This window comes from Gnatocerus cornutus, chromosome 2 (assembly GCF_029298725.1).
Source record: "Gnatocerus cornutus isolate USDA-ARS CGAHR chromosome 2, icGnaCorn1.1, whole genome shotgun sequence".
Lineage (NCBI taxonomy): Eukaryota > Metazoa > Arthropoda > Insecta > Coleoptera > Tenebrionidae > Gnatocerus > Gnatocerus cornutus.
Window position 1 is genome coordinate 6,430,190 of NC_142234.1, and position 15,477 is coordinate 6,445,666.

At 35.7% G+C, this 15,477-nt stretch overlaps 1 protein-coding gene across 4 annotated transcripts in view; it reads right to left on the reverse strand.

Moving 5' to 3' along the window:
- The window catches only part of LOC148178344 (uncharacterized), a 165,968-nt gene that overhangs the window by 29,720 nt on the left and 120,771 nt on the right, over positions 1-15,477 (reverse strand). For all 4 annotated transcript variants that reach the window (XM_088030838.1, XM_088030839.1, XM_088030840.1 and 1 more), the window contains one exon: positions 3,814-3,831. In XM_088030838.1, coding sequence (XP_087886964.1) covers positions 3,814-3,831 — 18 coding nt within the window. The remainder of the gene's footprint in view (positions 1-3,813; positions 3,832-15,477) is intronic.

The following is a 15,477-nucleotide window of genomic DNA, read 5'->3' on the forward strand; positions in this document are numbered from 1 at the left end:
CAGTGCAACTCATTGAATTTCATAATTAATATTTCCACTATATTCTCTATATTTTACATATTTATTATCAAAAACAGTGACTCTGTGTACTTTACATTTCAGATTTCCCTTGTTTTCGAATCATTTACATATTTTCCCAGCAACATTGATCTATGGTTAAATTGCAAACCTTGTTAATGCGCATCTACCTCTCTAATCTTGATTGGTAACAGATGTCCGCGCCGCCATTTTTCCCTCCCAAATTTTCATGTACTAATTAAAACTATAACACTTCTGTTATAAACATGCCGTAACGGTCTTAATTTACATATTCGCCTCGGAATACAAATGGGCCCCGACATTGCTAGCCATGACTCGCCAGAAAATGGGATTGAATTAACCCTCTAGAGTAAAGATTTCGTATCACATGGGTTGACAGTGGCGAGTGTTATCGTGATCTAGTGTGCCGAACAATCCGGCCTTCCTCGTTATTATCTATTCTAACATGCAGTGGGAAGATTCGATTACCATTTTGGGGCTCATGTTGGAATTAACTCGCTCCAGGACGTAAAAATAGTAGGAACAAGAGAATTAAGCGTCACGAAGATCGACCGTTCAGTAGATGGCGCCAGAGTAAGCTCTTCACGCACGAATAATGGTTGACGAATTTAGTGATGAATCGCTACGTCATGCAAATCACAAATTTAAATTTTTGTCAGCCAAAAATATCGTTCTCACTTTGATAACGGATGAGAACACAGTCCATATAACGATTATTAAATGACTCGTTAATAATTCAGGAGCTCAGCGACCCAACATAATACATATTCAATATCAACTCGATCAATTAATTTTCTTAGTTATCAAGCTTTTGATAAATTATTTAAGGAACTGTTGATAACACTCCACCATTTGAATTTTTTCTTCTTCTGTTTACGTTTTTACTTTATTAAAGTTACATGGAGCTCATAAAATCTGGAATGGCGATTATTTCAGTCACGAACCGAATCGTGTTGTAGCGAGAATTTCAGGATAACACGAAATTCTAATAAATGTTAGATAAATTAATAGTCATGTGAAAATGCAATGCAATTAAGAGATGCATTCTAAAAGCGTGGGTATTACTACCCACACGTCGTTTAAGGGTACATATTTTATATGCTTCGGAAATGGCGTAAAAATCGTGATTTTAGAGTTTTCCTGATGGATGTAAATGTATCTATTCGTTACAAAATACATAAGTTGTATGCAGATTTTAAATTGAATATTTTCACCGCGAAAACTGCAGCTAAAAGTGGGGTTTAACAGTTGTTATGCCCCATTTTCAAATTGGCGTACTCCTTTTGATATTTGATGTTTGCTAAAATATTTGTGCCAAAATTTTTTTATAGATCTTTTATTCACGTTTTTTGCGTCATAAAAGAATTACTTTTTAGTATGATTTTCAAGTTACACGAATGAAAAGTGGAAGCCGTGGTATGTACAAATGTATGCGACTATGGTTTACAACAAACGGCAAAAAATGATCCAACTAATAGTAGATTATATCATTATACGAGTAGAAGTAAGTCTTTTTGTGGTAAGTCCAGAGAAGCGAAGCACAAAAAGACCTTCTACTCTGAATGATATATACTATTTTATCTTTAAACGAATCAGAATAAAATAGAAATTTCAACATGAACCTATTTATAAAAACCATCCAAATTGTCAATAAATTTACCTTAATTTGTTAGTTTCAAACTTATTAAAGCCGGTGATTACGAACGTTAGACCTGCCTCACAAAACCTCATATTTTGATTTGGTCGCGCAGCCCATAGACCTTTCTACTCTTGTAGAAAGAATTGTCACATTTGTCAAATTATACCAGCATCAGCAAAAATTTGGTTTTGTTATTTTCAGTGAATTCCATAGGTATTTTACGTTATCTTTATATTTTTCTTCATAATATTTTGTAATTGCTAAAAAACTTCACAGTTGCTTGTGGAGCCATCTATTATTCAAAATTGACATGCATCCATTACAGGTGTCTAACTTATCTCTTTCAAATCCTGTTGATTTCTATAAAATTGCTCTTTTATAAATCGGTAAATTCTCTGCAGGAAAAATGGCCTATACACATTCACTAATACAGGGTGTCCCAGAACTCGCGCCCCAGAGAGAAAGGGCTTATGGAGGCAACAATTCTGAACCAAAATTTTGAAACCATAATTTTTTAACTCAAAAAATAACCGAGATAAAACAAAAAAACTGTAGCCAATCCCGAAGTCGAACAGAATTTGAAAATTGGTAACTATGGACACATACTATCATCCATTGGTCAGTTAAGCATTAGACTCTCGTTGCCTAGGAAATTTTGATGGCCATTTACTCCACTTCTCGAATATGCTTTTGGGATTGGTTGTTAACTTTTTATCAGTTCTCGAATACTATTAAACTTAGTCAATTTTTGTTTTGAAATTTACCATGTGTATTGCTGTCGGCACCCTCCCTTGCTCTCTGGGGCGCGAGTTCTGGGACAGCCTGTATAAACCTCACTTTTCCTGCAGAGAATTTTTTATAAACGCCAAATTAAAAATGTACACAAGAAGTCAAACAAGAACTGTCAGATCTGTCAAATTGTCACCATTTGGTAGAAGCATTAGTAGTAAAATTGTTTTTATAATTTTTGTAGTAAAAATTAGCAGTAATTTTATTATAACTTTATGTTTTTCATCATATTACGTATTTTGATATTAGTAAAAAAGTTTAAAGTTGTTTGTAGAGCCATCTGTTTAACAAAATTGGCATAAATCCACTATATGTATTTAATTTATTTGTGAGTTGGAGTTCTAAAATTGCTTAATTGTAAATCGATATTCTCTTCAGGAAAAATGACACATAAACTTTGATAGTTGGGTTAATAACGAAACGCGTTACTTACTACGTTTTCTTCTATCAAAAAACAACGCCAACTTAATAACTTTATTAATTGAACACGCGATATGTAGCCGTAAACTGTTGAGTTTTTGGGTGATTGAACTTTTAAAAATCTTCGTTTCCGTGACAAACGGAATAATGTGGTCTTTTATTTACGAACGGTACAAAATTGCGGAAAATTCTTTTTTACTTAACAAAGTAGCTCATGGCAATAACGGATTCGTGTTTAACTTGAGAAGAGATTTCATTTCTTCACTGATAACAATTTCTCTCATTCTTCGACTTTTATATTACAAGAATTTTTTGAGCTCGTCTCGTCTAGCCATCACATAAGACCGCGGATTCAATTTCCGAGTGGTAGAGCGGCGTTTTCACGTACCTTGTTCGCTCATAAATTCGATTTAAATTGACTACCGACTGAATATCGCGCACACATGCAAACAAACAAATCCTTAATAAAAATCTGCGGTACACGGGAGACGTGCTTCCATTACTAAGCCCGTCGTCGATATGTCCATTGCATTCTGTAGTATGCAACATGGCTTTACATAAACCAGAGGAAAAGTACAGTGGTAGAAAGCACGTCGTTTTGCTAGATTCTGGATGAAGCGGACGGAGACGTGATGTTTTATCAATGAAGGGGTGATAGTGAATCGGACGTTGTATTGTTCCATTTCAAATGATATGTATGGAATTCGAATGAAAATTCGAGGCTGGTGGATGTAGGATGGTTCTCTCTTTCTAGAACCGTGTGGACTCGTGGAAATGGAAAGAAAATATGAAGACAAGAAATTTGTACATATAAATAGTTTTCAAACAGTGTTTTCATAGAACGCACCAATTAATTACCTGCACTCCAGATTTCCGTCTCTCCTCTAGGAGAAAAGAACTGTTTGCAGACACCAGCTGTGACTTACCTGTCGTAATAGTAGTCCCTGCAACAAAACAAGTAATTAGATCGTGTAACAAGAGCTACGTATTGCTGGCTATTAAAGCCAATTAAGCTGCAAGTGGTTTGCATGAAGGGAAAGTTTATGTTACTAATTTGCAGTGAGGCGTTTCCAGTAATCCGAATTTGGGCCGTCATTTGATGCCTTGAATGTATGATGGGACGATGCGATTTTCGTTATACAAAGCAAACAAAGCTTGATTGAATTTTGGTAATTATAGCAGAAAACCACGAAAATGTGAAATGAAAAACCCGAATTTGCAGAGTGTGCATTTAACTATTTAACCAAACATCGTCGAAAACAAACATGGAGAAAAATAGGGAAAATTCTATGGATCTGTCACGATGGCATGCGATTGATCGCTACGCATCACAGTTCCGTTACTTCGACATTTCTTAAGCAAACACGTTGAGTATCTTGTTGACATTTATCTCAACGTTGTTTTATTGACGGAGCTGAGAGCCACTTTGTGAATTATTATGTTTGGCTTGAAGCACAGTGGTCCAAATTGCATTGATTCATCCCAATTGTTAATAAATTGAGTTAAAATGCATCTTATACTTGACTATTTTTGGCTGAAAGGCACCAGTAAAAGCTCGATCAAGGAAATAAGATAAAAGGTGCCTCCCCTGTGTGTGCTGACCACAAAACGTGAGATGTTGACTTCGAAGTAATCGAGTGTGAGAACCTTGATTACAACTACCTACTCAAGTACTTTGGTAAATGTTAGCTGAGATGAAATCTGACTTTGCTTGTTGATTCTTACAGAATGGAAGAGATGAATGTGTCTGAAGAAGTGAAGTGTGAACTAGAAGGTTTATATGACAAACGCAGTAGTTGAAAGAAGATTACTCTTTTTGCTACAAGAAACTAGTGTATTTTGTAGGGTGTTGATTTATACTAAACCACTCGCACTGTTTAGTTTAATGGGTTCCACCTCCCAAAATATATGAAAATTATCCCGGCGCAGCCACCATTTATAAACGCCAGAAATTAGCATTTCATTTGACTAAATTAGCATGATTGTACAGGTTGTTAAAATAACAAAGAAAACACACAATCACAAATCACAAAATGTTGAAAAACTCGTTTTTTTGGAGAAGCGCTGGCTCTGTAAATTTGATGTTCCTCCATAACATGTAATATTGTCACGTCATTACACACCAAACAACACATTAATCTGCAGTTGTCTCCCAAATTGCTGTAGTTAAGCATTCACCCCAAAATTTCCAATTTTGACCAATAATAAACATTACGTGTCCATTATAATTTAACCCTACCTATAATGACATGCTAATGAATGATTTTAATCTACCACTTCAACTAGTCCGATTTATTAACGAGTATAACCTTCTATTTTACTAGAAAAAACCTTGTTGAAATCGAACACAAATTAAAATTTTAATTAGAGGTTTCGCCGCCTCTAATGCTTGTGCCTGCAAAAGTTAAATAATAAAATTTTCAAATTGGCGTTAATTTAGTTAGGCAGGATATTACATGGTACCCTGGCCATATAGTTTCACTAGTATTTTTGCTCTCTGCATTTAATTAATGTAAGCGCGTTGGCTTAATGAATGTGACTGTGTAACAAGCAAATTTTCAGGGTTATTAAGCTCAAGCTCAACATGTTTTTTATTTAGTTAAAAATTTAAGAGGTCGAATCCAGCGCGTATGTGAGAAAAAAGTATAGCAAAGAGATTAATTAAATTCCGACTAAATTATAAAATTTATTACAGTAGTGCTGCAAAATTTTTTAGAACCGGCGCGTGTTTTCAATGTATGCCCCGTACAAGTTTAAAACTAACTCCCTTAATAATAATCAATTTCCTTTTTGCTTGAAACTATAAATTTGCTTTTGGTTCGATGATTAGGGTGGCACCCTTCTCGTACGGTATTTCCCGGCATTAAAAAGAAAGTTAAACGCTTTAGATGGAAAATCGGTTTTATTTTTATTTACGGACTCTGAGACAAATCCAATTACTTTCATCTTCCGAGCCGAGAGCAATCTTTGATGTACCTTAATACTGTGAAAGATTACTTCTGTATTATAACAAGTTTTTGATAAGATTAACGTTGTGCCTTGAATCTCTGAAACATCGACTAAATTGTTTTGTTTAGTATCTTGTTTACACCGACATTGTCGCATTTAAATTAGGATTCTAGAATATTGAGGTATAGATGGTCCGGCTATAAATTTAAGACCTCTTTCTCCAAAACCGTGAAAATATTTTCATCAGAAAAAATCGTCTTCTTGATACAGGAATCTGATGTGTATATCGTTCAATTACTTAGACCCGAGGGTGTAGAGAACCAGCGGGCGGCTATATAATGAAACTTGTTCACCGAACATCGCCCGGAATGTCCGAAATCATTGCCGGATCCACTTTCGGACCTCTACATAATTTCCCCTGTGTTCCTGCGAAGCTACATCTCGACCCACAATCACGAACGAAAATTTGATGACACTAGAGTCGTGATTTTTTTATGACGAAGTGGCTAAATGTGCCAACATTTACTCGCTTGGCAAGTGAAGAATTAAGGGTTCTCTAGGACGAATTTCATTATTTTTGAATGGGGTTGAAAAGAAACATTTGTCTTCCGCGAAAAAAAATTTTGGCAACCCAAAAGCGCAGACGACGTGAAATAAAATTTGGCTGTAAACATTAACAGAAATGACGACAAGCCTCACCATCAATCTTTTTAATCTTCGTTTACGAGTGTTTTATAAATTAAGTCGTTTGATATCTTCACACCCCTTTCATGGTAACTGCTCTAATAAAAGTGAAAAAGGCTTAAATTTGTATTTTATGAGTCTCGAACTCTATTTTATGTTTCTTGTTTATGTGGTTCAGTCCAATTATTCCGTTATAATTAGAAACCGTGTAAAGCTCTTTCTGCTTCAGACGATAATTCGTTGCAATAACTAGAGATTTAATAACCTACATGTGTAAATTTGTCTCTTTAACAAGAACTAGTTCCTTCGAGTTCGCAATAGTTCGTCCCAGTTGGTGAACTAACATAAAATTATAGATTCCCAGCTCTACGGCAATTACGATGCAAGGCTTCACTAATTGTGGCTTGTTCTCTAATCTTATCTTGCAGTCACGTCCTGCGACTTGCCCTCCGCTTAATCGCCCTATGTCTCGCTGATTAAAACTGCGACCCAGGATGACACAGGACGATACTAAGCTAAGCTTGTTGGGCGAAAATCCGATTAATGCCACGACAACAAAATCTAACAAAATTATAAAATAATATCTAGAAGCAAGGTGCCATAAGAAAGTAGCTGACTTCATGTTAAAACAAGACCCTTTTCAAACTGTAAAATCATGATGGATGAGGGTACTTTGTAACGTGGACGAAAACAAAATCTATTCTTGTGGAGGAAAACAGGAAAAAAGTGTGATTGTCATTTTCTATTCTCATTTAGGTTGGCAACAAAAGCAATTAGATTATAATTGATTGTGGGAAGTTCGATAATCCTCAAGAAAGGAACTCTTGAGTTCCAAGTTAATAAAGAGGATGATACACAAAGCATAAAAAAGTACGCTTGGTGTCGATAATGAAAAATGCTGTTGGCACAAGCGTAAACAACGACAATGATGTATCACGGCATCTTGTGGAAATGCTAAAACACCGCTTTCGTCGATAGAAAGGATGGAATAAATTACATGGCGCACAGGGTTGTAAAGTGTAATAGTAGAGGAACCCTCCCTCACTCGATTACGTCCTTGTTCGGCCCAATATGTTTCCATGAACAGGATTGGGATTGGATTAAGACGCGCTTGGCGTTTTTTATTTATACAAACTGTTTTATATTTTTCGTGTTTCCAGTTTTTAAACATAAAACTAGGTGTCCACAGCTTTTAACTTAATATGTTAAATGCACAACTTTTAACATTGTTTACTGACGTTGCACCCCATGTATGACGGACAGTAACCATTTGAGTAAACACAATTACTTCCATATTGTAATGAAGTTTCTACCCTCAACTCCGCTTGATGAGAATATAAACATTGCAGTGACTGACACTGATGTTATAAAAACATGAACATCAAGTTTTTATCCGATTAGTCTCATTGTGTTTATGGAATTGACGTTTCGTGAGAGTGTGGGTAGCGTGTTTTCAACAAAATTCGACATTCTTATGTTATGATATGTGCTTGTTCAATGTTATATTGAAACAAAATCCTCTCAAAAAAATAACATACATGGTTCAAATTTTAGTCGGATGTCCAGGCCAGGAAAAATAGACATGGCATCCCAAAATAATTCTCATGTAGCGTATTTTTTGTGTAGACTTTGATATTTTTGTTGTACCATATGATTAAAAAAAAGTAAGATTTAGTTATACTTGAAAAACAATATCAGTGAAAACGTAGGGCTTAGGTTGAATTAGACGTTTGATAGTTTGTGTGAGCTGAAGAAAACGTAACGTCACTTACAGCGTTGAGAGATAAGAAGCATTTAAATGGAGTTTCCTACAAATACTAGTTTTACCTAATTTTTAATAGCCCTACATTTTCATTGCTATTTTATAAAATTAAAATATGCAGAAAATAAAATTTAAATTAATTAAAAAGTTATTATGAGAGTATAATGGCATAATTTATTCATGCAAAAAATCATTTATTTAATAAGATATTAATTATAAGTGAATAAAATGCTATCATACCCGAACATAATACAACTTTTTATCTAAAACTTCTGTTGTCTTGTGATTGCAATTAAAGCAAAAATAGACAGAGTTGCTTTACAATAAACATTTTATTAGTAGAAATTGGAAAAAATTATTAACTAAACACGATTTTAGTCTCAGACTAGAGCATTGAGAATTTGTGAGGCTCATTACTCATTATTCGAAGTTTGACGTCTGGTCGTTGTTATTTTTGCAAGTAGTGAGATTTCCTATTAAAACCGCTCATTATTCGACTCGGCAATCAAAAACTCGCTGTAAATAATCCATAATGAAAATTAATAACATTCCTCAACGAAAGACGACAATGAACTAAAGAATCTATTGTTTTTGCATGAGTTCAAGAAACAGAGCGCAAAAAACCTATCAGAAATAAACCTTTTTTTGAAAACAGCTGTGAAATTTCATTATCAATACCAATTTATGAATGAATAAACGTAAACAAGAGAGTCGTTTACAAGTGAGGCCCAAAATTCAAATTATTGGAGCTGATTTATTATTGCCCAAAACGAAAAATGATTTTGTATTCAGTTGTAAATGTGACACATTAAACACTCTGGATTTTGATTTTTGTCTAAAAAGACGTTGCAGTTTGAAACAATTTGTCATTATTAGAGGTGTCAATACTGGTCGACTTGAGCCCTTATTTTGATTGAAATTTAAAGAGGTTTTGAAGTTTGGAAAGTATTGGCAGACTGTCTGTTTCTTCAAGATGTCAACCAATGTTGACGTTTTAAAGTGTTGAATGCTACCAATCTGTGAAAAACAATAAAATCAAGTTTGTTATCGGATAAAATCCAAAGATAAAGAAGCAAAGAGACAGAAGGTTGGCATAGATACATATTTACTAAGATTAAAGAGAATACCCAAAGCCTAATAAGTAACCAATAAAATCTACCAGATTATCATTATCATCACCATTTTATCAGTATCATACCATAAAAGAAAGAATAAGTGGGTAATAGAGTAAGTAGTAAGGAAAAATAATCAAAGAACAATTTGAAATATACGTAAAACAAAAAAATAGTGGTAATAATGATAACCCAATTAGGAGTGAATAAATATGTAGTACTAAAGAGCTCTTGGGTTGGCTCAGTAATTCATGCGCACCCGTAATAAGTGAACGACACGAATGAGAAAAAAAGTATGTATGACTTAAGTGACTATAAGAAATTGGCCGATGGAAGCAAAGAAGGTGACAAGAATGTTGGATGAGTGGTGCGATTTGTGTGATTCTTGGATGGAATAATTTCAGCCTACGTTTTAGATGGAATAATTTCTTAAATAAATTTAATTTCCAGATTGCTTATGTGTTGTGGTTGATTTCCAGGGTGCGTTTGAAATAATGAATTTCCAATATGTATGTACCTGAATTTTAACTCCCAGACTGCGTTCTAGATGGAGTAAATTAGAAAATGCATTTGTAGTACATGTGTGGGGACCTGGATGGTTAATTTCCAGAATGTGTTTTGAATTAGTATAATTTCCAGAATGGATAAGTGTCTAGGATCTGGTTTGTTGATCTGCAGAGTTTGTTCTACATGGGTTTATTTCCAGAATACATAGATGCATGATGCGTGTGGTGTGTTAACTTGCGATAGAGCAAGGAGGTGGAACTTTCCCGGTAAGTTACTTCATTATAATTATTGAGAGCCATCAGGCATGTGGCAATATCTTTTGTTACGAGAAATCCGTGACTTCCCAGTTGAGCTAAACCCGCCGGATCTGACTAGATATGGACGTTCCGGGGGTGGTAAGTCAAGTAGCATCGTGTTGGTACCCTTTTGGGAAAAAATTGAGTACGACCCTGTCATGAGGGTTAATTCATACTTGGGTTTCATCATAAAATTGAATTACTTACAAAACATTTAATAGAATACATTTTGCCAAAAGGAATATTTTTTTAACTTACAAAAAATAGGTGTTTTGCACGTTTTGTGTTTATTATATCTGGTCCTTGGTTCTAAAGATTAATGAGTCCGCATAGCTTCTGCCACCTCGGCTTTCCTCGCACATGTCCCACCATTAAATCATTTTAAACACCCTTTAATAGATTTTTGCAAACGACGATGAGGGGCTTCGAATTACAAATTGGGGTTGGCATGGTGTGTAATTCAGAGGTAGGAATTTCAAGCCAGAAGCGACCGCCAAATTAGAAATCAAATATTCCATTTCGACCCCCATTTAGGCCCATTTTAGCATTCCTGATTCCGGTCTTAACGGGGGATTTGGTGCTGCCTCACGTCTCGACACGCCAAGGTATCGTTTAAGCCTTCCTCTTCTTATTTTCGGTGAAAATTTACATACGCCACCCGAAAAAACATTCGTTTTGATTGAAAATAATGAACGAGTTGCGGAAGTTTAATATTTTCCTTGAAGTCATACGAGACGATTAGCATTCAAACCGGCCGACTTTTGCCCGGATTTGCACGGATCCGGTCGAAGGCAGAGTTTATCATAAATATTGCGAATTGGATGGGATATCGATCGGGAAAATGGGTTGGAGAGGAGGTGTTAGCCATTTTGGGTACTTAATAAAGTGGGACCCTTGAAGGTTTTTGGGAGGAAGTAAATCAAATGTTCGTAGTTAATAAGAAATAGAAGATTTTTATATTCAAACGATAACTCATTTTTATTTTTGCCTTTTTCGCAATAAAACCTTTGGAATACGGCAAGGCAAAATTATTATTTCTGCTGGAAACACACCTGATTGTGTCCAAACGGTGCTAATCATTATTAGCACACTTGAATGCTGACATTGCGTTAACCAAATATTTTGTGCCTTTGCACTTGATTTAACAATAGTCTTCGAACTCCAATAAAAACGGCATAGAAACAGGCTTTGAAATTTAAATGAGATTGGTGGCTTAGCTGTTTACCGAGTCCAACATTGCAAAACTGCCAAGAACAACAATTCTACTGCTCAATTAATTTCTACAAACCCTTTGACATAACCTACCCCACCTAGCTACCCCTGTGGAGGATGGTGGATGAACATAATTTTCGTTGGTAAAACTGAGTATATAATATTTTGTCATATCCCTCTCACTTACGTTTTTCTTGTAACAAACAACCAAAATTGAAACCACTTCGAGAGTGAAGTGTCTGAGCTCCCTCCCGACAAAGCTAAAAAATCACATAAATCCAATTTTATTAAAACGCACTCGTTGGTTCTTTAATGCAATTTTTTTGTCTTAAATCCATGAGAATTTTCTGAAGTGGAATTTGTCACCCAGTCAGTATTTTTTGCTGTCATTATTGTGCCACTATAGACCATAGTCGTAACAGTTTTCATTATTACAGTCCACGAATTCCCCTCAATGTGAACGATAATGATGTTGGGACCGTGTCGTGTGTCGTCCGAAACATCCGCTTGTTAAAGTGACTCCAAGCCGACCGTGAGAATGGCACGTTTCTGGTCTAGAGAATAAAAAACTCTGTCTGAATGTGAGGAAGGATTTACTTGAATCCACTTCTACGGTAAAGAATTAATCTCTAAGAAATGACATTTTTTGTCCTGTGAATTTTGAAGCTTTGGAGTAACATTTTTAAAGGATAATAACAGGAAATATCTACGATATCTATGTAAAATTTTAGATAAGAGTTACAACAGAATGCGTTATATTCATAAATCCTGGTATCCTTATATCTTCGTATTTCCTCTGCAGCTCCTGATTATGGTTTAGAAGTATACGTGAGGAGCATTGTAAAATAGGCAATCTAGGTGAAGTTAGGAACTTCGTTGCAACAAACCATTGTGGATTTTTGTGTTAATTTTCCGGTTGATACCTAGAGTATTAATATTTTTTGTTTGCGTTTAATTAAATAAAAACAAATAATTCGAATTGCGACAACATTGAGTTTTTGAGTCAATAAACTAAATTGAACAAACAGGGATTAAAACCGAATTTAATCCTTGATTTTGAAACGAAACTCCTATTCTATATAATGTTATGCGAGGTGACGTAAAATTGACAACCGAAATAAATAGGGTCGTAGCAATCAAACAGTTTACGTTGTCTAAGTGAAAACAAAATATCCATTACATTTTTATTCGTCCATGTAAAAGTTGTTTCGTTGCGCCTTCGCCATCGAAATAAGAAGACGTCAATACGGTAAATGTGAATGTGCACACAAAACGCAAAAAGTAAAACATTGCATTTACGAGTGATGTTTATGGGCGACGTTATAAAAACAGAACATCAGCCACCAAAGCACCTGACCTATTCTGTCATAAAACTTAATAGTCCCGTGGGAGAATTGATACTAAAACCAATCGTAAAAATGACAGTATTACGTGTTCATATACACACAAACGTGTTTTTGAGGTGGATGGAGTTTTTTAGTTTGCTCAGAGTTTCGGGACGTTGGGAGTTGGCATTAAATTCAAATATTTATATTAATTATTATTGAACGCTGCTGGAAAATGATACAAAAATTGCGAGCAACCTGGGGCGACTAATTCAGATAGAATTTATGACTATAAATAAAAATCTCATACCTATTTTAGTTTGTTTTCCCAGGTAATATTATCTGCTTTAAAAGATAAGGTTTTCTATTAATATGGTGCTTCTTGAATTTTTCATTTTCTAGTAATACTAAACCCTCCATTACCCTGTGAAAATGCTTTTTCTCATTTTGAGCGCGATTATAAGCACGTCTCTGGTGTAATGGGATGAGGAATAATGGAACGTCAGTAGACGGTTTCGCGTTTTTATTTTATTTCAAGAGATAGATTAATTCTTCGAACTGTCGCCTTATTTCTCATTTGAAACCTATAAGTTTATAAAATCTCGGATAATTGGCTTTTGTCTTCCCGCATTCTGCTTTCTCTCGAAATGCTCCATTTTATATACAAAAAATCCAATAATTAAACGAGATCTCAGTTCGAGAGCTCTAATTGACGAAGAACGATAGTTGTGTGTTTCTCTTGCTTTCCCATGTTTCGGAAAAATTAATGCTCTTCTTTCATTTTTCCGTCTGCTTTAATTCTTTTCTATTCAAACAGTAATCTGTTAGTGTAATCCAGTGATTTCCCATGCAAATTCTCTTCTGTACTGATTTTTCTCCGAGTGCTCCAATAAGGAACTGCTAGTGGCGCATCTCCCAATTACGAAGCCGGCGGATACAAGACACGTTTACGTTGGGATTTATATTAAATCCGCGTTTAAGAGTTTTATAATGGAATGAATAATTTAAGGAGCTTCCTTCAAGATATATGAGCTTGTTACCGGCGAAAAATTTCTCTACGCCGTCAAGCCACAGCTCCAAAATGCATTAACGCTCATTACCAACTTTTAATCGTTTGCATTATTCCAGTGGATTCAGGCGGCGAGCTGTCGACGAATAATCTCATATTTATTAGCAAAAATGAAAAATTTATACACGCTTTGACGACCAGATTAATACAAACACAAAACTACTCACGATAGAAAATTATGAATCCTTTGAGAAGCTCAAAATCCAATGTTAAATGACAATTTGTTAAAACGGGCTTTCAATTTTGGTCGGTGATGGAATTTTCCTCGTTATTTATTTACTCCGTTCGATTATTTCTCCGTTCGCTTCGATAAAACCTCTGACACTGATTCAGTGTCGGGTCTTCGTCACCGGAGCCGGCAAAAATAAAGTGACCCTCGAGCGTCCGCATCGAAGAATGGTCCTAAATTGCCCGAGTGGCGAGATTACAATAAAAAATGTCGCCATTTACGTAGAACGGTCATTTTTTCGTCGGCCATAACAATACGCGATAAATACTTCGCTTTCGTGTGAATTCGAGCCGAACTAACAATGACCGGTCGCTTCAGTTCGGAGGGACAAAGTGGAGACGGTTCCGGAGCCGGAAATGAAAAGTCCCCGACGCACCGGATGCCGATACCATCTGCCGGAGGCTGCGGCGTTTAAAACAGAAGCAGGTCGGGATTTTAAACGGACCTGGAACAATAACAATACGAAAACGGGTCCGGAATTGGTTCGAGCGTCCGGAGTGGGTTTGATGGTGGGTTCGACAAGAAGGGTTGAAGTTTTGGCAAGTTTTACGATGCCAAGCGGGAAAGTTTAAATCAGTAAAAGTAAACAAAATAATTAGGCAGGGAAAATTGTATATAAATTGTTCTATACGGCTATTGATCGGAAGTTTCTGCTTTTGTTGCAAAAGGATTCGGTGCACATTGAGGTGGAATTGAGAGACGTTGTCCTTCGCAGCTCCTTCATTTATCCAGTACGTGTCTGATGGATTACCTCCTATTCGTTTGTGCACTATTTCACTCGTTCTTTGTAAGTTCTTTCGCGTTATGAATGACCATCTAGAAAGAGCGGCCTTCTTTCATATTAAAGTCTGACAAAACGGCGCCTAGAGAACCAAAATTCAAATACATACAAGTTTTACATTCCACTGGCTCCGGTGCATCACGAATATTGCATACATAGAAATGCTCCTCCTAGGTATAGAAAGAGCCTCAATCCAGATGAAATTTCAGCGGAATACATCTTTAATAAAACGAAGGTGTATCGTGTTTATATTACATTTCAACGTGGCTGCTTTTTGTATAATTTAAGTGATATTACTCCCTAAGAAAAATTGCCTGTTTCAGGTGGATCAAAAGGTTTTTTTCTTCGAGTTTCTCCATTACACATTGGACATTATATTGGAAAGTCGACGGGTGTAGCATTGCAGTTAGCTGCATTCCGCTCTTTTCAAGCTCTTTAGCTTAGAAGACGGTGATATTTTATCCTGTTGGAGGGATATTTGTTTTGTCTCAGCAATACGAGACAGCGACTACTTTTTCTAGTCGATTTATAAATAAAATGTCGATGCTAAACGATCGTGACTTTTGTCTTGTGTTATTCAATACCGGCTTTTTCATGCTGAATCATCGCACAAACTGGAATTTAGTTTATTTGCTGTAATGCTAAACCCTAAAGCTTGAAGTGG